We start from the raw sequence: 25,271 nt of genomic DNA on the forward strand, positions 1-25,271 counted from the left end.
TCCAGCGTAGAACAGGCCTACCTTATGCTTGCCATAAAAGGCGGCTGTGCTTGTTGTAAGAGGCGACTAACATAATCGGATGGTCAGGCTCGCAGACTTGGTTGACACGTCATTGGTTCCCAATTGCACAGATCGCTGCTCATGTTGTTGATCACTAGATTGTCAGGTCCAGACTCAATTGTTTACAGACTGCCTCAGTTTACCTGGAATCTTGCTGAGTGAGGCGTAAAACTAAACTTGCTTATATTATAGTTGTCTCTTTCACATTCAAGTCAGATATGCGATGAAATGCTTGAAACATCTGAAGCTCACACATAACCATTCGTATTCAAATCCATGACATTTGACCAGTACATTTAACAAAACTCCAAGTCCAAGATGACTTTTCACGTGGATGTAGAAGTTCTTGGACACCCACTTTCATCATGAGGCAGATAGCGTCTGTGTATTATGACACCAGTTTGATAGTCCTGGAACTAACATAGTTCCCCTTTTTGTAGAATTAAAGGACAGTGATAGGCTGACTCAGTATTTTCACTTTCATGTGTCTGATGTAATTTTGACATAAAGTCATCCATATTCTTATGAAGGTGAAATGGCCTTGTTGACTAAGTGTTTGCTTGCCATGTCATCATTTTGAGGTTTGATTACCTACTCTTTGTGATGCTTTTTTCAGCGAGTGAGTTTTAGTTTTACGGCACTTGTAGTAATATTCCAGCAATATCACGCCACGAGACACCAGAAATGGGCTTCACACATTATACCAATGTGGGGAAACAAACCCAGGTCTTGGACGTGACAAGTGAATGCTTTAACAAGTAGACAACCCCACCACCCTCTGGGGTGATGATGTGATATTCCTGGTGTCATAAAATACATACATTCCACTGTCTGCTTCCAGAACACTGGATTATCATGCATATGATTAGATATTGCTGCCCCCATATGAAAACAGTCATAATGTAATTCATACTGTAATTTAATGCAGATATTCAGTTTCGTGTTCCTTAGTTCTTTGTCAGGTTTTATTACATCTTTATTAGACGATCTGAGCGATCAAGAAAACAAGATGGGAATAAGTTCTGCTAAACAGACTAAACAACCAAAGGTGATTTTTTTATGTTTGTATCACTCAGAGGCGCTTGGTGTATTATTTTCGACAAATGTTTGTGGATTACAACTTCTTTATTTTGCTCCCATATTGCTCACATTAATGCTGAATGAAGAAATACGTCATGTCCGCTGAAGTTTCAGTCAATTTAGTGGATTGATTATATGTATTCCATGATTATACGTACATATACATGGTGATATGTTTATTCATGGTATGATTTGTGTCAAATGATAACAGTGTAAGTAGGTGGTCAACAGGAGTAAGGGGAGTGAAGTCAGTGCATACAATGGAAGTACCATTTGGATGGAAGTAACATTTGGGTGTCTTCACAAAGAATTTGACTATCAAGTTATCTACTATGGGTACCGATCATCCATTTTGGCTAGTGGGTGCCATTGTACAAACAACCTTAGCACCACGACTGTCAAAAGTCTGTCACGGAAGGGCGTTGTCATCGCCTTTGCGTTAACATGGCTTTGAAGAATGACATCTTGATGTTTCTTTGTGGGTACTGGTGTTGCTTTTGGGTACTGTTAGTCTTTCGTACAGACCCTGAAGTATAAATATCCAAGAAAGCCCACGCAAGTCTAGAAAATGTGGCAAGTCTAGATTTCCTTAGCTGAAAATGAAGAAAGTCTCAGGGCTCCATTCAATTATATTATTTTTTTCACTATGAACGTTATCTCAGTAAAATATGTTCATTTCAGAGACTAGCTGTTAGTCTAGGGTACTGTTACCATCAGAAGTACTAAAGTCCATGAGGTACTAAGGTACTATAGAGTACACTCGGTTAGGTCTTGAAGTTCCTTTTCCTCATGGTTGATTTTAGTGTGGAGAATATATGTCATTGTCAGGAAATATCATGGGATGATCTGTTGATGGTACTGTGAAAGACCTGAGAACCCAAATGATGATTCACATCAGCGCTCATGCTTATTGTTATTACCCAGACAGTGTTAGGAAAATCTACATGCTGTCAGATATCAGTAGACAGTTGCTGAGATGGTTTTGAATACCCTTCACTCACTCACGAGTGCAGGAGAGACTACAGGATGAGTGTATTTGGTAATATTGTTATACTGTCCTGGATGTAGTAATAACATTATAACCTCCACAAGCATGGTGGTAAATCCAATCAGAGACTAGCATCAGCTGTCAACTAGTTGATGTTTGTATGTTTGATACAGTCTGACAGCAACACAGATTACCTTGTTATAATAGCTTCATACTGCTAGGTCTGTCGTGGAATGGCCATGTTGGTGCTCTCAGTTTGCTTGAGACCCGTGATGTAAGTCATGCTTGTGGTCACGAGGATAAAGTGGTCAGGCTCACTGACATGGTTGACACATACCATTGTATCCCAATTGTATTGATGCTATGGATCACGGATGTCTGGTTCAGACTGTTTGCAGATCTTTGCCATGTAGCTGAAATATTGCTGAGTGTGGCATAAAACTAAACTCACTCACTCACTCACTTTTCTTTTGTCGTTACTTGTTCATTGTCATGACAACTGAAGTCCAGAAATTCACAAAGAAACCAGCCCCAAAAACCTGTCTGTTATGGACCTCAATATGATCATGCTTAGTGTCCGACTTTGTCAATAAATTAGATGTATTGCTCACTGTTAAGGAATGTCGCTGAATCTGTTTGGAGGAAGTAGCCACTGAAACTATCTGGTATGTGTCTTCTTCTGACCCGACACAGCTATATGTCATTAAAATTGAGATGAGGTAACATTATGTTCCTTGTTTCACCAGATCAGCCATGTTGGCTATCCAAGAGGAACGTACATCGTGCTTCTAGTGGGCCTGGGGCAGTGTCATAGTCTAGTGGTTCAAGCGCTAGTTTGTGATGCCAAAGACCTGGGCTTGATTCCTCAAATGGGTACAATGTGTGAAGCTGATTTCTGGTGTTCCCTATCATGATATTGCTGGAATATTTCTGAGAGTGGTGTAAAACCATAGTCACTCTCTCTCCCTCTATGTATCCACCTGGGTTTTGGTGTCACAACTTGTTGGTTATGTTGGATGTTACTTTGATTATTTATCACTGATTCTTTTCTGTTTAGTAGGACAACAAGATGTGCATAACAATTATCACATATAGAACGGTTTAAACGAATGTGAAGTTTTATAGCTGTTGGATTAACAAGCATCCATCTGTTTGCTGCACTAAGGTCAAAGAATTTTTGGTGTTATAAATTTTAAATATTAGCTGATGCAAGAAAACAAAAAAAATATGACATCTTTTCAATACCTGATCAGAGATATCCACTGTTAAATACAGAAGACATTCTAAGCTTATTGTCGTCTAGTATAAGATAAGAAAATATTTTTATTTAGATGAAAGTATTTTCACATTTGCTTCTAAGAATTTATCTCTTGTAGGCAAAGTTATAGAACGTTTTTAGTCCCAAATCAAGGATGTCAGCTCTAAACAAAAAATTGTTTCTAATAAAATAATATTGAACTAAATTATTATTAAACAATTTATATGAACTGATATTCTTTATCAGCTGAGATGTTGATATGTTATAATTAATTCTGAAACATATGAATAATTATGAATGGTAAAGACCAGAGGACACTATAAACATTTAATCAGAACCTTATCATTTCCTGATTGAAGTACATTAAGGTTTCATGTACACACGTTCAGGACATGCATCAGTTCCTGTCAGTGTGACCTGTGTCGCAGTTGGAGTGGGTGTCAGTGCTGTTGTTGTGGACATCATACATACATACATGTACATGATGTTCGCATCCCATTTAATATGTCAGATCTTGATCTTGACCAATCCAGCGTGCCCCTCCCAGAGTTGTCAGGAGACCAGTCAGCAGTACTAGTAGTGGGCTAAACAGAGGTGCTGTTGTGATTTGCTTGAGTGGGATTTATAGGCAGGCGAGTAGCAGTTCAACAGGCTAACAGGTGCAGCAGGCGGGTTAAACTGGGTCAACTCTCCCAACAGTGCATACTGTTTTCCTAGACCTAATACCAGGTGAGATTACACAGTAGTCTGTCAATTAAGGATATGCGATACACTGCCGTAATATGAGTGAATACGATTCCAGATCGTACTTATCGTTCCGTTTACAAACACAGGAAGTGCTTCTTGTTAGATTGGGTAGGTGTATTTGCTTGTTTGATCGGTAATTATTAATTTGTTGAATTATTTTGATTATGATTGTGATTTGTTTGTGTCGGTTTATTGCTATATGTTTAGTGCAACAACAAGTGTAGATGGAATATTTAAACAGTAGCAGAGAGGATATGGTCACTTGTACAATGGAAGTGGAGTGTGTGGCTTGATGAGAGGGTGGTCGTGAGTGTCAAGCTTGAACAGTGTGTGGGAGGTGGCAAGTTGGTATAACGACTTCCATAGTGCACCCATTTACTATGAACAGGACTTCACCTTGAGGTGAGTCTTGCTTGTGTGAGAATGAGGTATGGGTGACAACAGTCGAAGTGATATCTAGGTCAAGCACAGGGCAGGTTGATTGTTTGAGTGTTTGTGAATGAATTGTTTGTGAATGACTTGAATGAATTTGATACGGCCATGATAGAAACCTGAGAAGACTGTTGTATATTATTAGCCAGTTGTGATTGCAAGGGAGACATTTAAAACCATGATTGTGGCTGTTAAATTTTTAAAATTACATCTACATATGAGAATATATTTCTTTCCCAAAAATTGTAGTTCATGATGGACTAACTTAACTTACTAATACTGAAACCTAAATCGATATCATAGTGATCATGAAAAAAAAATCAAGTTTTTTATCCACAAGTATATCATGACATAGGAAACAACTTGAAAAAAATCAAGTTTTTTTTTTATTTACAAGCATATCATACCATAGGAAACAACTGTGAAAGAGTGCAGACAAAGGGCAGGTCGGTTGTTTAATCCCCTTAATCCGTGTCAGATCTTAAACTGTTATAAAATGGTACTTGATGTTACACTGCCTTTTTGTAATGAGAGGAAACAAGAACTGGTTGGCTCTGAGTCAGTATAATGTGTTAGGATTTATATATAATATAATAATAAATCACTTATATAGTGCTTAGTATCCATCTGACTAGTTGCTCACTGGACGTTGTAATCTGAATGTGATTATTATTATAACAAGATAACCCAAGCTGCCTCTTAGAAGGTTATAGTCACTTGACTTTATCTCTCCAGGCACCCATTTTCTGCTGGGTGATCAACAGAGTTGATTATGGAAAACTGCATCATTGTGTTTCAGTAGGGCTGGTACTATGACATGGGCATTAGGCCAGTCTGGAAAAAGCAATCACATGAATGCACATGACATGCACGCATATAGCCACACACGCAAGCACACACTGACACGGACGGACATGTACAGACTCACTCACTCACTCACTCACTCACTCACTCACTCACTCACTCACTCACTCACTCACTCACTCACTCACTCACTCACTCACACACACACGCGCGCGCACACACATGTGCACACACACACACACATCAGTATGTGAGTTGAATCATGTTAAACACCCATTCAGCTCCTGTCAGGGTCACGTTCTGAATCATGAGGATGCTTATTTTTAATGTCATGTTTCACATAATTGCTGATTGAGTTAACAAGAATTTCACTGTAACAACTTGCATGAAAGTAGTATACCTGTTTCAAAGCATCAGTGATGTGTTAAGTCATGAGTCACTATCGAAGATGACTGGTGTGGATCATACCATATCCTTATAGTCATGTGGCTGGAATCTCTCCTGCTGTTACCAATAATAGGTGGATGTGTTACATATGTGCAACTCAATATTTGTCACACCCATACTCAAACTGTATTTAAGTACTTTCATCTTGTTCCGCTGTATACATGGTACACACGCTTGTTGCATTCACAACACAGGTGGGTTGTACGTGGGCCTTGCTGGGTCTGTACAACACCTTGGGTGGTAGCAGGTCATGCATTGTGTGCTGATGGGGTATGAAAGTGTTATTACATGGGGTCAGGCCATTTTAGCTTTGATTGCAGAAGTATGCGTGTGTGGCCCCTGATTCTTGTAGAATTGTAGTCATAACAAAGCCTTTGGGTTACAGCTTTGGGTTTATCCATCAGTCAGCACCTCAAGTTGGACCGGTGTTGCACATAGAAAAACAAGTTTTGGATGAAAACAGGTAGTCTTTCTAAATTTCCACTAGTCTTGGAGGAACAAACAAGTGGCAGTGTCTGTCCCTGAAGCATTTTATTGCTTATGGAATTGTAGTAAAAACAGACTTTTGAGGGTTAATAATAAGCATCATAATTCACAGCAATAGTTCATTTAGAATGATTAGGTTTTGGATGAAAACACCTAGTTCCTTTGAATGTTACTTTGGATGAACAATCTAGTGTACATGCCTATCCCAGTTGCTGGGGATTATGAAGTTTAGAACTGTATTTGTATGGATAAGTCAGGTACCAGATCTTGAGTTGATCTGAAGTAATACTGTTATTGTATGTGAAAAAGACTGTTATTACTTAGTTTCCATTAGAACACATGTGCACTTTTGACAATATGATTGAATGATGTCACTACATATGACATTATTATTTTGATGTTTTGCAACATTGTGGCATTATTAGTGTTATGAATGTGTGTTAATGTGATATAATACTGTTATTACATGGCTTTGCGTGGCAGTACAGGATTGGGTGACACTTTTTCATGATGGAGAGTAGGACAATGAAATAATTGATCATTTTCATTAGTAGAACACTGTAGAAGCAGATGATGAGTATGCAGTTAATAAAAGATTAATTATTATTTCTATCAGGGAGAAATCTGGCCTGTAGAATGTTATTCAAGCAAGATGACATTTACGTTCAGATGCTTCTACAGTTGAGCTTGAAAGGGGACTCCTGGGTTGAAAAGGTCAATTGTGCTGGCAGTAGAAATCAACATGGGAAAGACTTGAAAACAAATCTAAAAGCCTTCAATTGTATAGGTCCCCAGGATATCGGAACATTAACCCTAACCTTAATGTTAAAACAGTCCATGTGGTCTGTGTCTCTGTTCAGCTGACTTAGGTATGTTCAGATGGTCACAGTGATTCTAGATGGCATAGAGTCTAGTGAAGAAGGATCTCTAAGCTTTGTATGTGTTCATGATCAGGCCTGCCCATATGTTACTAAAAGATGTTAAATGGTTGCACTTGTTGGTTTTCTGCCTGGCATTCAGTTATAAAGGTGAATTGGAATGAGTAAACTGTGAGCTGGGTAGTCTGTCTCCAAGACTAACAACTACTCCCTGAAATTAACATATTTTACAGAAATGTAGACTTGTCACATAATTGGGACTTGCATAGGCTGTCTTAGATATGTTTTTCTCAGGGTCTGTACTATAAGTCACCAAGATGTAGAGAATAAATTGAATAGGAGCTCAACTCAAGTCTAAAATGATTTGCAAGTCTTGATTGCTCAAGCTGGAGACCAGAAATGTAGAATTGTTCCCTAGCACCATTGAGATTGTTTTGCAGATAAACCTATATGTTTATGTAGTTGTGCATAAGATAGCCTCATGTTAGCTCAAGTGGGTTATCAGTGTTGAAGTGTGCCATGGTATCTGAGTGGGCTAGTATGATAATATAACTAGCATTAGTGTGGACAAGTATGAGCAGGAACTCATGCAGGCCACTCTAAGTAGGTGCAGTAATCTTGAATGTGACGTAAATTCTATTTCACCTCACCTGATCGCCTAAGTTTCCTTTCATCCAGGTGTGTTGCACCTGTAGTCTGTCTCACAGTCCCTGCACTACATTATTTTCCTTATTGCCTAGCCCTCCCTGCAGTGCTAAGCCTTAAATGAAGCAAGTCTGTATTTCCCCAAGTTTTGAATCTGTAGCCATCCTAGGTCTCCTTTTCAGTTCAAATGGGTTTATTTGTCGCAAACCCTCCTAGTCTGGAAACCCTAGTCATTGCTTGCAATATCTGCAAATGTGCAACATCATTCAAAGAACAAAACCTGAAGGTCCGGGTTAGAATTGACTTAAGTAACCTCTGCTTGTCCTAAAAGTTGACTAACGGGATCAGGTGGTCAGACTCGCTGACTATTGACACTGTCATTGTATCTCTATTGTGTAAACAGATCATCATGCTGTTGATCATTGGATTGTCTGGTCCCCACTTGATTATTTACAGATCACTGCCATATAACTGAAATATTGCTGAGTGTGGCTTAAAACTAAATTTACTCATTCACTCATACAACATAAGTCTTGAATCTTGATTTGTTAAATTGTTAGACAGTATCACTTATGGCATTTTTAAAAGTTTTCATTTTGTACCACTCAAGAGAGATTAGAAAACACTGCATTTCAGAATGTTTATCAAAAGGCAGTAACTACTGTGTCATGGCTGTTATGATCTTTAACTTCTTGAGTAGTATGTGAAACAGTGATCTCACTGACAGAAGCAGGTCCAGTTGTTTCTACACATATGATAACTAAGATGATAGGGTGAAGATGAGCAATATGACCCTTCTGCCACTGGTCCTATATTAGCACCACAGTGGCATGCATCAAACAGTCAGGTAGTATGTCTACACAAGATGGCCCCTCCCTCTTCCCCACTGGCGCTGGAGGATCCGATGGCTAAATGTTTTGTTGTGGCTCGTGTGGAAGACGCTTTGCTTCCAAAGACAACAAGTTGATTATCAGCACATTGTTTTGGTGTGAGTCAGGAAGGCCTGCAGATAGTTCGTCCCCACCTGTCTCCCAGCACCTAGCCAGACTCCCAGCAAACTGCAGACATTGTGGTGCACGCCCTCCCCGTCACTGATGAAATTCTTTGGGATGGGTGATGTGCATGGCTATTATATTTTGTGTTAATGTTAAAGTTTGTGTCACATCCAGGCCCCATGCTGTGTACAGCTGGTGAGTGGAGTGTAAGTCAGTGCGGATGTGGTATTGCAGAATGATAGCATAGATGGTTGGAAAGGATTGGCCTACGTCAGTCTCTCAGCATGTTTAACTCACATGCATGTTAAGTGGATCATTCTGTGTGAATATGTTTAAAAACAATGCAAACTTCATTTTGTAACAGTGTTTTCCTTTGTTGGATATTTCAGAATAGGATCAACTAGACTTGCCAATTATTATCAACTTATTTACCAATTGAGTCATCTAGACTCGTCTAAACTGACCTAATTTTATCAGAGAGAACTGGCCATTTCAGTCCGTCAAAATTACCTGTCGTAGTTCCATAGATTTCATTTTTAGTCACCTAGACTTACCTATTTTAATCATCTAGAATTGCAGATACCCCTGCAGCAGACTGTTATAGACCAAATTCTTAATCTCAGAAAATATATAATATTGCTGGTAACAAATAAACCCATTTAAATTGAAAAGGATACCCAGGGTGTCCTGAGATCCTAGACTTATAGCTTCATGTAGGGTCTTAGCATTGCAGGGAGGGCAAGGCTGTAGGGAAATTGATATGGTTCAGGGACTTTGAGACAGAGTGCCAACTGTCAGTGTGTCCATGATGTAATATCTTGATGAGACTCTTTTAAGCATTTTTATGCTCACATCTGTAAACAGAATATGTTTCATCAGAATACTCAGCTTTCTGTTCATCCCTCTTTGCATGAATTTCTCAAAAATAATCTGCTGTGAATCATTGATCCAGCACTATATTGGTCATTCCCCTAGTGCACACATACTGCTGCTTCAGACACATCTATAGAATCACCTCTTGAGAATTGACAATACATCAACAGAATTCAGGTGATCCACATGTTTGAGAAGAGATTTGATTCAAGCAGTTGTTAGTGCTATGTAAATGGGTAATAGTGCCCATGGTAGTGATATGCACTGAAATGGGAAAGTGGTCTATTGACTTGATTGACCGTCTGCTTTCTCTAAGGGACTTGCATGACATGTTCAGCTTTACTGGTGACTGATCCTAACTGATTTGATTTTCGTTGTGGTTGTTGTAGTTTTATGTGTTTTGTGGTTGACTAACTGCAGAAGTTTTGAAGCTAAAGTAGATTAGAGTGTTTCAGCTTAATGGATTATGATTGAAGGCACATTGGAACCTGTGGACTTGGAGTTAAATATTGACAGACTGATTGTGTCAGTTTAGGTATTCCAACCAGTCAGGCAGTCACTGTATTTTATGCACTGTCAAACTAATTTTGTTTGGGGCACTGTGGCATTCCAGAAGCAAGATCTAGAGGTGAGAGTGGCTAAATACTGTAGCACACGGGTCAAGTTTCATTGAAGCTTCCACGAAGGGAGACCTACGCCCAGCTGAATAGCCTCAGTGGCCATTGGGATGGGAGAGAGAGAAGGGCATAGTGAGTGAAGGAAGTTGTCTGTAAGTGTGGTGTGGCCTGCATCTTCATTAGTCACGTCTGCTACTTCTGTCAAGCATTCCCAATCTGTGGAGAGGCCAGGGCCCCATGTTTCAGATTGACTGAGTTTACTTCTAATGTGAACCATCTGTAGTTAGGTCTTACATAATCAGGGATGACTAACTCTTGGTGCAGGCAGAAGTAATAATATCCCACTTCTGATACCAAAACCTTGGACAAGGTAGTTGTCTATGCTGCCACCAGTTGTGTGAGAGAAGGAAGGCAGGCTGGGAGGACATACACTATCTTTACTGTGGAGTGAAGATTTCCCAAACTAGCTCCAGCATACCACTGTACTTGGATAGGTTTCATGTCTGTATAACATCACAAGCCGTCTGTTGTAGTTTTATGCACAATTGCACGAGCAGGAAGGAAAAAAAGTATCAATCTACACACAGCCCTACACAGGATTGAGGAGTAATATTTACAGCTTGCAACTTCTGTGTTTATATACTGTCTGGAAGAACCTGCTCACGATGTACTGTGTCAATTGAACATTTCTGGTTGGCGGAATTGTCCTCGGGGAGCACTGACGTGCAGGAAGACAAAATCACACAAGTGGGATATGTCCTATCATAAACTGGGTGAAACTTGAGGATTGCATGTATTGTATGGAATATCCCAACTTCCTCCGGTAGAAGCCAAGTTGTTTCACAGACAATATCTCCGGTCATGACCATTGCCGGTGTTACTCATCACACATACTGTTCTGCCCCCCGAGTCGGGTATCTACCATGCTGATGAGTAGTGCTTGATAACACAGTGCCTTCATCCTACACAGTACTACATCTACACCACAGCAATGGCTGCCTTCCCGCCGTCTGCTCATGCTCCTGGCATAAGACTTGTTTCGGATAACCCCTTTCTTTCGGGATTCACCCCAGAGAGGATGTACTGCAGTCCTGTCAACATGCCTGCTGACAAAAATTTGGGTTCCTGGCACAGGGTAATTGTCCACTCAGTTTTACATCTTGTCAGTCTCGTGTGTTTTTGTGTCAAAAAGTGAGTTGTCTTCTTCTTGTCAGCCATGTTAGACTAAGGTTTGTTTTGATTCTGCCTTCTTGAGTCATAAGTGTTGACAAGGTTCATGATTTGTATCAGTGATGACATGGTGTCTTGTTCTGTCATAACTGGTTAACACATCAGGTGAAGATTATTGGATGGAGGTATGATCGCCCTTTTTTATTATTACGTGTCTTCTGTTATTGTACATACTGAGTGCTTGAAAGGGTTGTGAATAATATCCCATGATGACTGATACCTTTAATGAATGTTAGTTCAGGTCAGCTGATGAATGTGGATTACCCATGTCTTTGTTCAACATGTATTCCAAACTGTTACCCAGTTGTAATCCATGAAACATTTTGGCATGTTGCCTTTTGACTCATATTATGAAAGTCAATCCATTTTAAATTTCCTGAAAACAACAAGTAACGGTTTTGCTTGAAAAAAGCCAGGTTAAGGCAGATGTGTGCTATTTGAGTAATGACAGGTATGACAGCCATTAAGAATGGTTTAGGAGCAAGTTATTTTTTCTGCCCAGCGACTACTGGGGCTCCAGTTCCATATATCAAATAATGGCCGGCATGGAGAGGGGGTAGGATCTGTGACTATTAAGCTGTTTCAGAGATCGGCCAGCTTCTCACGCAGCTTAGATTTCTTCTTCGCTGTTACGTGTACTGGTAAATGCATGCATGCTGACAACAGCAAGGAATGCTGGGAGAAAAATATTTTCCGCCAAATTTTTATCGAAGTATAGATGTTGCATCACCACATGAGTCAAATGTTTTTGTGAAGAACTGTCTTGTGTAGAATATTTAATGGTTTTAATTTGTCATACTTTCACGATGCCATTCAATCCATTGTGTAAGAACCTTTTGGGAACCTAATATATGTGAGACAAGTTGGTTACAATAAATACAGCATTTTATGAATCGTTTATGATGAAATGTACATTTGGATTTTTACTCTAGATACCTGCTTTGAATAGGGTGGAACATCTACCGAAGCAACATATAAATAAAGAAATTAAAGGTTTACACAAATTTAAAGATTAATTCTAAAACATTTTAAGAAGAAAGGCATAATCATAGCTCACGGTGTGACTTCTACAGTTGTAACATAGGGCTAATAAATATGGGATGGAGGCATACTTCCCTCAATTATGTTCTTCAGAGGGATGCTGTTCAGAAGCTCTTAATGACCCATTGCCCTTCCCTCTGACCACACAGACAAAGATAAGGCCACTTTCACTTGTATAATATTTCACACTAATGTATATGCGTGTGTGGTATGTTTATTAGTAGCAGGCTACGGTTGGGGTCACCTTTCCCTTGATGTGCCCCTAACTAGCCCCTGGCTATCAACCCCTATCTTAGCCCTTGAAAGCAAGCTCTGCACTTTGGGACATCAGATTCCATCTCTGGCAATGTGGACCAGGTTAAAGGTGGGCAAGTCCAGCAAGAAATTATTATGCTCAGTGGTATAACAGGAATATGTAGCTGAACACAGAAAAAAATAATGCCATCATGGTTCATTGTTAAATATATAGAACAGCTAAAAAACTGCACGTTTCAAAAAGATGAAATGTCATAAAAGTAAGTGTTCATGTTTATGTTTTCTTTTTAAAAACTTGACAAAAAAGTTAACTTTCTTTTGCTGTTAAGTATATACCTAACAACTATAAATTTCTGTTTGTATATTGTTTGTCTTGGCTGAATGTATTTTATTTCTGTTAATGATCAAGTTGTCCCAAAATGTTTCAAATTAATAAAGGATATATTTGGCTTGAAAGTTGGTTTTGTAAAGGATATCATTATCATGGTATGTGAATTTGTCACTGCAGCAGCTATAGTATCAAACACGTCGAAGTGATTTCACTTGTGTCACTGAGTTCGACTCCACAAGATCCAAACCTCAAAATATTTTGTGAAGTGTAAGGATATTTCACACCTGTCTCCTAACTCTTAAGAATGACAAATAGATGACTTGTTTAAACAAGTCAGTATATTCTGATACTGATCACTTTACTGACCCAGAAATTGAGATAAACAGCTGTATTTGATTATTAGGTACAGTTGTCATGTGATAGATGAACACATTCTGGAGATCAAGCACTGTACTTTTTTAAGTGCACTACCTGAAGCACTAATAGGTAATAAGCAAGTCATGGTATTGGATGTCAGGTTTTTCTTTTGTCTCAGCGTGACAGAAATTTGATGGCTTTTTTTCAGATCTTGTATTTGTTATTTCATTCAAGAATACTAGTATGCATAATTATGTGTTGGTAGTTGTGGTGCCAGTTGTATGTCGTATATGTAAATTACTTTACTCAACATATCTTGGGTTGCTTTGCTCAGTCAGCTGTATAAACTCTCTGCCTTGTTAAACCATCCCTTACATATGTACATGTTGGCTTCTACTCCCTTCCCCATTGTCTACCCACTGGCTTCATCACCTCAGTCCCCACCCTATTGTGTTCATTACCTTGTTACCTTGTTGTCTTTGTTAGCCTCACTATATATACTTTGCTACCACTACTGTGTCATTCCTGCTTGACAACGGTGCAAGAATCTGTACTGAAACGTCGCACTACCGTAATAAAGAAGTTGTCGTCTATAAAGTTTGTCAATCAAGCTAGGACAAGGTAGACAAATTCTTAAAGCATTTCTTTGTTAATCCAAAAGTCTAGGATTGATTTCCCACTGATACCAGATTGGAAATTAGCTTTTGTCTTGTATTTTGATCAAACTACAGGCAGGGTAGGCAGAAACTTGAAGCATTTGCTCTTGAATCTAAAGGTCTGGGTTCAATTCCTACTAATGTGATGCCTGGATACCAACAATGTGCCACCTGGTATAGTGTACATTGTTCATTCTATCTACACTTATTTTGTAGATAACACATTCAATCAACAAATCCCACCCAATATTTCCAACAAACAAAAGAACATCTACACCACCACACAGACACATGAAAAGGACTCTCTACAAAGTGTTCAGAGGCTATAGGATAGCAGATCATTCATTACCAGATAAGCAATGCCAATGACTAATGGGAACGTACCTGACCACCAAAGGCACCAAGCCCTAAGGGAAGGCAGCACTGTGTTGCCATAGCTTGGAATCTCTGGCAATTCGTCATGAATCGTGTTTGATGCATTGCCAGTACCAGGATGTTCTGAACTCGATGCAGCATGTGCAGTGAATGGAATCACATTATGGTTGTGATGTGGCTGTGATGATGGAGCTGAACTTTATGTGCTGAGACAAGAATTTGATCAGCGTAATCCTTCTAAGTGGCATGTTGCTTTGATGATGCTCCTCCAATGATGCACCATCAAGTGTTGTATCACTGTTTGAATGGATGTTCTTCATTATCTTTCGCTCCGTAGTCTGATCTTCTGGAGTCTGTCCTTCTGTAACTGATCACTGAATATTGTATCCATTACATGATAGAAAAAAGGTAGAAATAATTCACTTGCTCACACATTCATTGAAGGAACAACCTCTGCTCTCTCTCTTCCATTATTTCAACAGAACAAATGTTGGCAAATTTTGACAAGGTTCTTCTTTCCCCTTAGCATGTTTTGTAGATAAAATTCAGGAAGAAATATTCTTTGGTTTCAGATGAGGACATATCAGTATATCTTTAGACAATATGTTGATGGAATCCACTGCCAACATTATATACTTTTTAATGAAATAATCAGGCTGGAGAATCGTATGTGTCATGTGTGGGAAAGTGAAACCATATTGTGTGCATTCAGGCAAAATCATTGATCTGTACCTAAGCATATTTATCTGAGCTTTTGCTCCAAGAATACCTAAAATAAAGATAAAAGGCATGATAGTGATGGTCAAAAGTTCACTTTCTGCCTGTTTGCTTCTGTATCAGCTAGTTTGACAGCCCATAGATCAGAATAAGGCACAAATAAAAAACATTCAAGGTCAAGGTCACTTATTCTTTCGTAAGATTCCAGATGGAAGACATATTGAACCTCCAAATGTCCTTTTGATGGAATGTTCATGACTTCAAGCTCAGGAGTCTCTTTTATTTACGAGAGACTGTTCATCTTCATGACAGTTAACAAATGATTATGTTGCATTCAGCACTTGTGTCTGTTGTGCTCATTGCAAATTTATGGTCATATTTTTGGGTGAATGTCAATACCTGGACATTTCAGATGTGTTTTATCATCAGTACCAAGCATAAATGTTTCTCTTACACCTTAACAATGAACTTACGTCAAAGGCAGATGGCGTTTCAATTTTGTTGAATTAATTTACCAGTATCGTTCCTGTAACAACATTATTCAATCCGAATGTCCAAATTGAGTCTGGAAACAGAGGAATGAGATGAAAATACCTCCTGACTGTCGCTTAATCAGCCAGAGTACCAATCATCCTGGCATACTCAAGGGATGTTTGGAGTTGGATGTTTAGAATTGGATGTAAGAGAGTAGAACATGGCAATGTGTGGAAACTGTACCTGCATCACATTGACTGTGTTTTCTCAGATGTATTTACAACTTACACTAAGAAATGAGTTCACCAGACTGCAACGAGCTTCAAACAGCATTCTGGGCATTCTCTATCCCAGCCATTGTTGCAGTGCTGAAGGTGTCTGAGTGGTGTGCATCTTTGGTTGAAGTTCAGTCAGGTGGGAGGGAGGGAGAAGCTAGTTGTTGACAGCTCCATTGGTGGAACAGTCGCTGTGCTGGATGTGCTATTGTTTCAAGGATATGGCAGGGTTCTGAGGATATATCACCTTTCGGGATTTGCTTTTTGAGCATATTGAAGTTATTGAATCAGTCAGGTTTGTAGTGTTTTGTGTTTTTGACATTCAGATGAGTTGAGTGGGGGTCAGAAGTTAGGAATATGCTATTGTTTCTGTTATAATATTGTGCTTGTTTAGTGATATTTTAGTTTAGAAAGTTGTTCTTTACGTCAGACTTCAGGTTGCAGTGATGTTTTTACAGGTGGATGTTTACAGTTTGGTCATGCTGGATGATGTTGATGATGGGGAGGCAACATGCTTGTCTGCATGTTTGTTTAGTTGGGAATAGTTAGGGTAGGGATTAGTTATGGAGTAGACGTGCAATAACAGTGAAGGCAAAATAAGAACATTAATCCTGATAGCTTAGTCATGATACGCTCTTGATATGTCAGAACATCAGCACAGATGACATGAACTGAAATATTCAGTGTTTCAGTTGAGTGAACTGAGTGAACACTCCATCTTCTTCCTTAATTGTGCTGGGATCTTCACAGCAACTGAGTAACTGATTTCATTGGGGTTCTATTTGAGATTTTATCTATCTCTATTCAGACAGGATATTCTTTTGTAAATCAGCTAAATGTACATATTTTTATTATCTTGATATAGGCAGTGGGTTAGCCTTGTGGTTAACCCTGAAGTCCCGGGTTTGATTCCCCGCATGGGTACAATGTGTGAATCTCATTTCTGATGTCATGATATTGCTGGAATATTGCTAAAGCAACATACAGTCATACTCTTTCTCTTATTTGTCGAAGACTAAGTACCTTGGTACATCAGTGTCATTGTGCATTGTATGTCCCAGAAAAGCTTCACATCATTTTGATGTCTCAGAAAATAATTTTTAATTAATTATTGGCAATCACCATTAAAATCTTTTCCAAGTTCCTCCCAAAATTTTGTTACACACTGTAATTGGAATGCTGCTCAAATATTAAACCCATCTCGCTTGCTCACTCACTCACTCACTCACTCACTCACTCACTCACTCACTCACTCACTCACTCACTCACTCACTCACTCACTCACTCACATCCCCAAATGCGACTTTGTAACAGGTTGTCACCCATGTTATCTAGTCTCAATTAAAAGATTTGAAGTCTGAATAAGAAGCTGACAAATCCAATGAGCAACTGGAGCTGGAGATAGTGAAAGTCCAATCACATCTTGAGCCTTTATCCACGTCTGTATTCCATGTCTGTCAGAACTTATCCTGCATGTAATGTGTGCATATCTCCAGCGAAGCATGCTAACCCCACCACTCTCTGTGAAGTGATAGTGATGCTACACCCTGCACTCTTGATTGTCCTAACAGCTGCCAAATTGTAAGACGCTGAAGTTGATAAAATTGTAACATGCCTAGCATGAAGAGATGAGGTCCCACAAGAAGATTCACTGGTTCTTTCGCTTCTCAGCTCACTGAGCCAGAGACAGTTCCGTATGGAGGACGATCCATTTTTTGGCTCACTTTTGTCCATTTTTTGCTGCCAGACACGTAAGGTAGGATTGTTCAATAGAAATATTGTCATGACGGATGGGCTGTAGTGTATTTACATCGTCTTTCCAAGTTGTGTGTAAATGATTTATGATATGTTTTTGTGTAAAAGAATCACTCACTATGCTGAAAGATTGTATTCTTGAAGAGAGAATTGTTGTCTTACATTGTCTGCATGTCTTCGCTGATGTCAAACAAATAACCTTCTGGAAAGAACATGACAACTTTCATTAGAAATTATTTTTGAAAACACTTCTGAACATATTTATAGAGTAAATTTGTATTTTCTTTCAACAATATTTAGATATTATTAACAAATTCTTCGCCAAGAATAAAGTCAGTATTTTCCATATTTTTATCTAAGGCTATCATTGATCAGAATACCTGAAATTCCCGAGAGAAGTTTCACTTTTTAAGAACAACCCACTATCTCTGTTCCTTACCCTTTAGTTAATTGATACCCTTTCAAATATATATAGCAGATGCAAGATAGGGCAAGTTTACCAAGAACGTATATTATGATACACAACTGGTGTATGTGGGCTATCCATGGTATCCTAATGTGTATGAATCACTTCCTAGGGGCTGTAAGGAAGAGATAAGAAGTGCCTGCCCTCAACCAGTAGGAAACTGTAATTAGATATGAACAGAAGTTATTTTGTTTGTCTTTGTTGGGACAGTCCCAGAGGTCAAGGTTGTGCCCTTGTTTCGAAGGGTCCCTCCTTTGTTATGAATGGTCTGTTGTGGTGGGACCAGGTGCTGTAATGGTGGACACTTTCCTTCTTCATTGTTGTTATGTATGCAATCCATGAGGCAAATACAAGAAATCTCACATACATGTATGTGATGGATAAGCAAGTCTATATGTCTTCAGACAATATTATGTGACTATCAGATAGGATAAAATACTTATTGGGCAGATGTTCCATGCAGAAGCAGTGACAATGTTCTATAAACCACATTAACATGTTATATAGTGACTCAGAGTAACAAAATATATAGTAATACAAATATTAAGAGACATTTCACCCCAAATTGTCCTTAACTGCTAAACCTTCTATGTGCATGTGTGATAGCCTTGCTGCATGGCTCTACTGAATGCTGAGCCCATGGATGTAAGTAATTCTATCTTTCCTCCTCAAGACTCCAGTCTGTTTCTTAATTTGTAGAAAGTATCATCTAAACTATTAATTTTTATCCTAAACTTGTGCAAGTGTGTGTGTGCATGCTTTTGTGTGCACACACAGACTATTTAAAACAAATATCATGTTGCAATATGTACAATTTAGAATATTAAAACCTTACATGTTTTAAACTGCATATAACAGCATTACTGGCCGTGAAAAGTGTACAGAAATACTATGCATTTAAACTTGGTGTTGAAGTTGACACCATTTCTCATTTACTGAGCTGTGACTCTCTACTCATGATGACGTAAAGCAACGTATGTATGATAACTAGCTGAAACTGACAGCCACAGCTTACTTTAGTGTTATCTTCTGAAAGTATAGCTTTCATGTTTGGCAAATTTTCAAAAAAAATAACAGGCACTACTCGACCCTATAAATTTTCAAGAGCATAATCTTTTAATGAAAATGTTAGCACCTGAAGTTCAAGTTGTAAAGCCAAATTGCTCGTTACCTACTGACTCTGACAGTGCTTGGCTGGGGAATCTGTCCCTCAGGGCTACGCAGATATGTTCCATCTTCAGGGACAAGAGATGAGAGGGCAAGTTTGATCTCCTGCAGTGATCCCGGCATCTCAGCCAGCCAACACAAGGCCCACACTCAAAGTTCAGGCCACATCTTTCATTCCCTAGAGGAGTGTGCATGTATGCATGTGATGGTTAACCCCTTAAGGGGCTATACATAAGTTTGTGTTTTACTGTCGCACTTATGTCATCTATGTTAAGTTTGAACTGTCAAGCGGTTTTCACTCTTGTCATGATAATTGCTGACTGTTTGAGAATTCTGGACTGTGAAAAGCTAAATTTGTAATTGTGCAGGATGAGACATGTCTTACTTTGGAAGGTGCAGAATTGTTGAGCCATGTTTTGGAAGCATTCTGTCAACAAGTTCATCTTTTTCTGTCCAAGGGATCTCAGTTGCAGTTTTGTTTGAAGCACCTCAATCTTGATGCAGACGTCAGTGAGTCAAAAATGAGTCTCCGGTGTATGCAAGGCTTACTGTTTGGCAGCAAGCTTACTTATGTCTATCTGTAAAATTCATATTCTTAAATATTCATGCACTATATGGATGCTAGTGTTGCTATGGTGGGTGTAGTCATTATGTAGTCATTTTTCATTGAAATACAAACCTCTTTCCAAGATTTGTAGCTGTTAATTTCCTTGGTGAACTGCTGACACTGTCAGTTAACTTGGGTAATCCCTGGGAATACCTTCCTCATCTGCTACACAAGTTTACTGATCTATTTTAATCTTGAAACACAACCATGAAAGCATTCCAGTTTCCCAGGGACCATTAGGGAGACCTTCCACATCTAGGTTGGACCACCTTTGTAGCCCTTCCAGGCATTCCTCACTCAGTAGCAGTTCATGTATCCCAAGGGCCCTTAGTTTAAGTCAAGAAAACTATCTGTTCAAAGTTATGGCCTTTATTTGTACCAGAATCCAATGATTGTAGGTGTTAGTGAGTGAATTTAGTTTTATGCCTCTTTTAGCAATATTGCAGCAATATCACAGCAATATCACAATGGAGGACACTAGAAATAGGCTTCACACATTGTACCCATGTGGGGAATTGAACCCGGGTCTTCAGTGTGATGAGCATATACTGTAAGCACTAGGCTAACCCACCGTTCCTGATAGGTCCGAAGGTTTCATTCCTCAATCCCGGAGTGAACTTACCTGCAGTGGTAACTGAATTAAATGTCAAAGGTGCGTTAAATATGTTCAATCCAACTCATCACTCATGTCTCTCCCTTAGCCTTGTAGTGGTTAACACTAGACTGTTGTATGATCATAAGCATATTATCAGTAGACTGTGTGTGATCAACAGATGTGTTAACTCAGTCTTGATGGAGACCAGCATGTCTGTGTTCACATGCCCTGCGTTTCCCTCCTCACTCCTTCCTGCCTGTTCTCATTCCTAAGTGCAGAGATGGGCCAGTATGCAATGTAATGTTAGCTGGTTCAATTCAATTTTTCCTCGGGAAGGAATGTAACTCTAAATTTATCACATCCTGAATACATGTTGAATTGACCAGGGTCTCATATTAATTGACTTGCCTTTGTTTTCAATAATCTAGGGCTTGCATGTTGGATGAAAATGGTTGTCAAAGATCTAAAACGTACAGTTGAATGACTGGTTAGGATAATATTTTGATTCAAGTTGAGATTGTTTCTTTGAAAAATAATAATATTACATGCAGCAATACATGTCAACTAAAAAAGCTTTGAATTCAACTGTTGTTATATTGCTGGAATATTGTTAACATGGGCATAAAGCCATACTCACTCACTCACTCAGTCACTGAACAGCAGGTATATAGTTGGCAAAATCAGTTATAGGAGTCTGTTCTTATTGCTCCAATGGGAGACTATTCTCCTTGGTGTAAGTAAGTACTTGGTTATTTTCAGCTGGTATCTCCAGGTTGACTTCATTTTCTGGTCCCAGTTTATTGATACCTTTACCTCCCCACAAAGATTGGTTATAAGCCAAACATGAAACTACAAACAAAGTATATAACATTGCTGTTTCATTCACATGGAGAATGAGCAATCATTTGTTTTTCTTAAAATGTCTTACTTTTATAAGGTTTGTAAGATGTAAAGTTTATTTGGTTGTTCTCGAAACATGTAGAAGACCCTTGAGAAAAAGGCGACACATGACCCAGTCTACCCTTGTTTGTTGGTACAAAGTTTCACTAACACAGGGCTATCACTGGACTAGTGTTTTAGGGTTGATTGTGGCTTTGTATGTTTTCCATGTAACCTTAAACCCACTTACTGAGATATCAGGGAGCTCAGGTTTGGGCTGGGACATTTTGCTGATAATCTTATCTTCCTGCCTTCAGGTGATCTAGGCAAGTCTTTGAATGTGTACATGTTGTATGTCATGCTGCCTATCTTTGGTGGGGAAAGATTACATGGTAACAACGTCCCAGTTCTTCAGAGACAACTACAGTGATGTAGGCCTGAGGACAATTTCACTTTGTTTTCCCGATAATTGCCTTTGCCTCTTGTCTTCGCATGTCAGCATCATGTATTGTTTCATTAGCCAAGAACAGTAAAAGATACTTAATTTATTGTGTATCAATTCTTATCTGCAGGGTTGGTAAATCTTTTCCTTTAGCATACCTGTAAGATTTGAAGAATAAGTAGCCAAACACATTTTCAAGATAATGGCTTCTTTTTCAGAGATATGCAAGACAGTTTGACAATGGTCAATAATATGATGGAGAATAAACTGACAGTAATTATTTTCATAAATTGATCTACAGGGAAAGTTTGAAATTTTGGGTTCCAAGGGTTTTTGAGATTTTCTTGTAGTGTTTGTATATAAATCTTTTGGTCAGCTATGCCCAAAAGTTTGCTTTCAGATTTATTCTAAAGATCCATTGATTTCTATACTTAACTCACTCATGAAGATCTGGGTAAGAGTCTTCAGCAACCCACATTTGTCGTCAGATGCATCTAAGGGTTGTCAGACTCGCTGACATGGTTCATGCAAGTCATTGTATCCCAACTGTTTATAGATCGTTGATTGTGCTGTTGATCACTGGATTGTCATGTCCAGATTCAGTTATCAACAGACTGCCTTGCACCATACAGCTGGAATAATGCTGAGTGTGGCATTATGCTAAACATCAGTACATAGCGATGCAGAGATATGATAGGAATATTATTCCCTGTGATGTCACACCCAACAGATAATTGCAATGATTGAAGTCATCATCGTAATGTTAATGGTTTTCTGCAAGACAACAGCTATGTAGGGGTGACTGAGGCAGATGAGTGCTGCGGTTCTTTCTGCATCACAGTGTTATGTGTGCAGCTGCACATTGTGTTAACAGCAGCATTTGTCTGTTCAAACACTCACTATGTCAAGTTCCCTGTGGAGGATCGTGGTTGGAGTACGTCCCAAGCAACCTCTGGTTGTCATACAAGGTGGTCTAGCATGATGATTCAGATCTTGTCCTCCTACCCTCACAGCAAAATTGCTCACAATATCAACCACAGGTTATGTGGTCAGGCCTACTGTTTTTGAAGGAGACCATTAGGCAACTTGGAACATTGCTGTGTGTAATATTAGATAACGAATAAGCACTTGTAATGAAATAGGTTAGGAAACGTACCAAAATGTTCATTTTTCTCATAACTTTTTCAAAAATTTTGGTTGGGATTTTATTTTTACTTTTTATTTATTTTATAACAAAAGCCCCTTGATTTGTGTGCTAATTTACACCATTTCTCCAATGGAAGATCAAAACTTTAAAGCGTCAAATATTCATGCACATTTTGAGAGCCAATAATGTAAAAAGATCTTACGGTCAGGCAGTGATGAGAAAGCAAAAGAATTTTTTTTTGTGATTTTACATTGTTCTAGATAAAAAAAATATCAACAAGCTATATTGCTCTATATGAATTGATACACACAAGTTACTTGGCTCCACACAAGATGATTGAAACAGGCTACATTGTTCTGCATTGACCACAAATTCAAAACCATTGAAAAATGATCCCCACATTGTTTCCGAAACTACTTGTTGAAAATACATGATTTTTGTAGGTTTTTCAACATTTCACTCTTGGTTAGGTTTTGGAAATGGCTGAAATGGGATTGGTAAAATGTTCCATTCCCATGGCCATGTTGATTAGTACAAGATGATTCAGCTCTGGCCCTTACTAACGTACCTGGCACATGTTGGTTGGTCAGACCATGTGCTCCAAGGAAATGAAAGGGCAGCCCTGTTAAACATCATCTTGTCTGACATTTGCTGGACATGTAGGGAAAAGGTCAAATTGAATCTTGCCGTTAAATATTTCGTAATTTGGCCTCATGGTACACATACGTGAACTTATCTATAAAGAAAGTTGAATAGGGAACATATAGCATTGCTAAAGACTTATCAGGGTGATCTCCCCTGATTTCTGGGTCCTAACTTGGCTTTTGGGTTCTTGATTTGGTGGTAGAGGTTGATTTTTAAGTCTTTGATTACTAATTTTCCTGATGTGTAATTATTTTCAAAGACCTTTAACAACTTCAGGCAGTCATTTGGTGTGATTGATTGAAAAAAAAGAGATGAATGGCCGATACTGAAGTGCATGGCTATTTTACTTTGACTTGGAATCTATCCATCACACTTTGTCACAAGTTTTATCTCTCTTGACATGGCCCCCTGCATCCGTAACAAAACAGCAGAACATCCATAAGCCTATCTGTCCTTTATCTTATATAGTCTCCCTCGTTTAGGGTCTGTTTTGGCAATAGTTACCTCATCCAAGTGGGCAAAATGGGTGAAAAATGCCCAACTTAATGCATATGCAGGTTGGCTTGTGTATTCATGTATCTCGTTTCCATAATTCATGTGCGGAGAGTGAGCCTGGGTTCCAGGTTTGGAGTGAGACTCTCTGCTATGTTTATTTGAACAGAGCCATGTTGGAAGACAGGCACATTAACAGATGGGATTGGTGCATACAGAATAGCTTTGGACTCTGCAGACATTTAGACCTGCTCAAGACTCAACATGGAAAGATTGTGCAGGCCGGGAATAACTGACATTCCTTACCTTGGTTACATTTCAGATATTTTCATTATGCTTTCTTGAAACAATGTCAGTCAGTGGCAGCTGATGATTGGTCACAGGCATTCACGACGAAAATATTTCACATTTTTCAACAAATTTTCACCCTGCAAAATTTTTAACTAAAGTTCACTCTCCAACAATTTGATGGTCCTGAAATGGATAGTCATGTTTATGTCATAACTGTCGGCCTCAAACAAGCCCCATATGTTAAAATAATCGCTTCCCTACACTGGTGTTGTTTAGAAGAAATATAATAATTTAGAGTCATTAGGGAAGACATGTTTTTTACACAAACTGTGTGAATGACTTTTTTCAAAAGTTATTTTTTACGCCAAATAGAATCTGTTGAGGCAGATAAACTAGACTGATAAGCTTCTTGTGTTGATGTTTTGTATACTTTTGATACATTTCTTTCAAAAACTTAACAAATTTGGAAGTCCACTGGTTGAACCAATGGACTAAACATACTGCAGAACATTGTTTGATTTCCATGTATGTACAATGTATCAAGCTTCGTAGGGGTTTCCTAAAAACCTTTTCACTCACTTGAAATGGAAATAAGTTTGTTTGAGGTTCATATATATCGGGAGCAATGAGGTAGCCCCATGGATGAAGTGTTTGCTCATCATGTCAGTGTCCTGGGTTTGAGTCTTCGGGTGGATACAATCTGAGAAGAACATTTATGGTGTCCACATCATGATATTGCTGGAATATTGATAAAACCGGCATAA

The 25,271-nt window shown here is 38.8% G+C and overlaps 1 protein-coding gene across 6 annotated transcripts in view; it reads left to right on the plus strand.

The window, feature by feature from the left end:
- Window positions 1-25,271, plus strand: part of LOC137290732 (focal adhesion kinase 1-like) — a 136,316-nt gene that overhangs the window by 31,776 nt on the left and 79,269 nt on the right. For 4 of the 6 annotated variants that reach the window (XM_067821841.1, XM_067821842.1, XM_067821843.1 and 1 more), the window contains exon 1: window positions 11,221-11,445. The exons of 1 other annotated variant lie outside the window; for it this stretch is intronic. In XM_067821841.1, the coding sequence (XP_067677942.1) occupies window positions 11,302-11,445 (144 nt within the window). In that variant the 5' untranslated portion in view covers window positions 11,221-11,301. Of the gene's footprint in view, window positions 1-11,220; window positions 11,446-17,634; window positions 17,778-25,271 lie in introns of those variants that run through there. One more of the 6 variants, XM_067821844.1, reaches the window with a different exon arrangement.

This window comes from Haliotis asinina, chromosome 7 (genome assembly GCF_037392515.1).
Source record: "Haliotis asinina isolate JCU_RB_2024 chromosome 7, JCU_Hal_asi_v2, whole genome shotgun sequence".
In the NCBI taxonomy this organism is placed as follows: Eukaryota; Metazoa; Mollusca; class Gastropoda; order Lepetellida; family Haliotidae; genus Haliotis; species Haliotis asinina.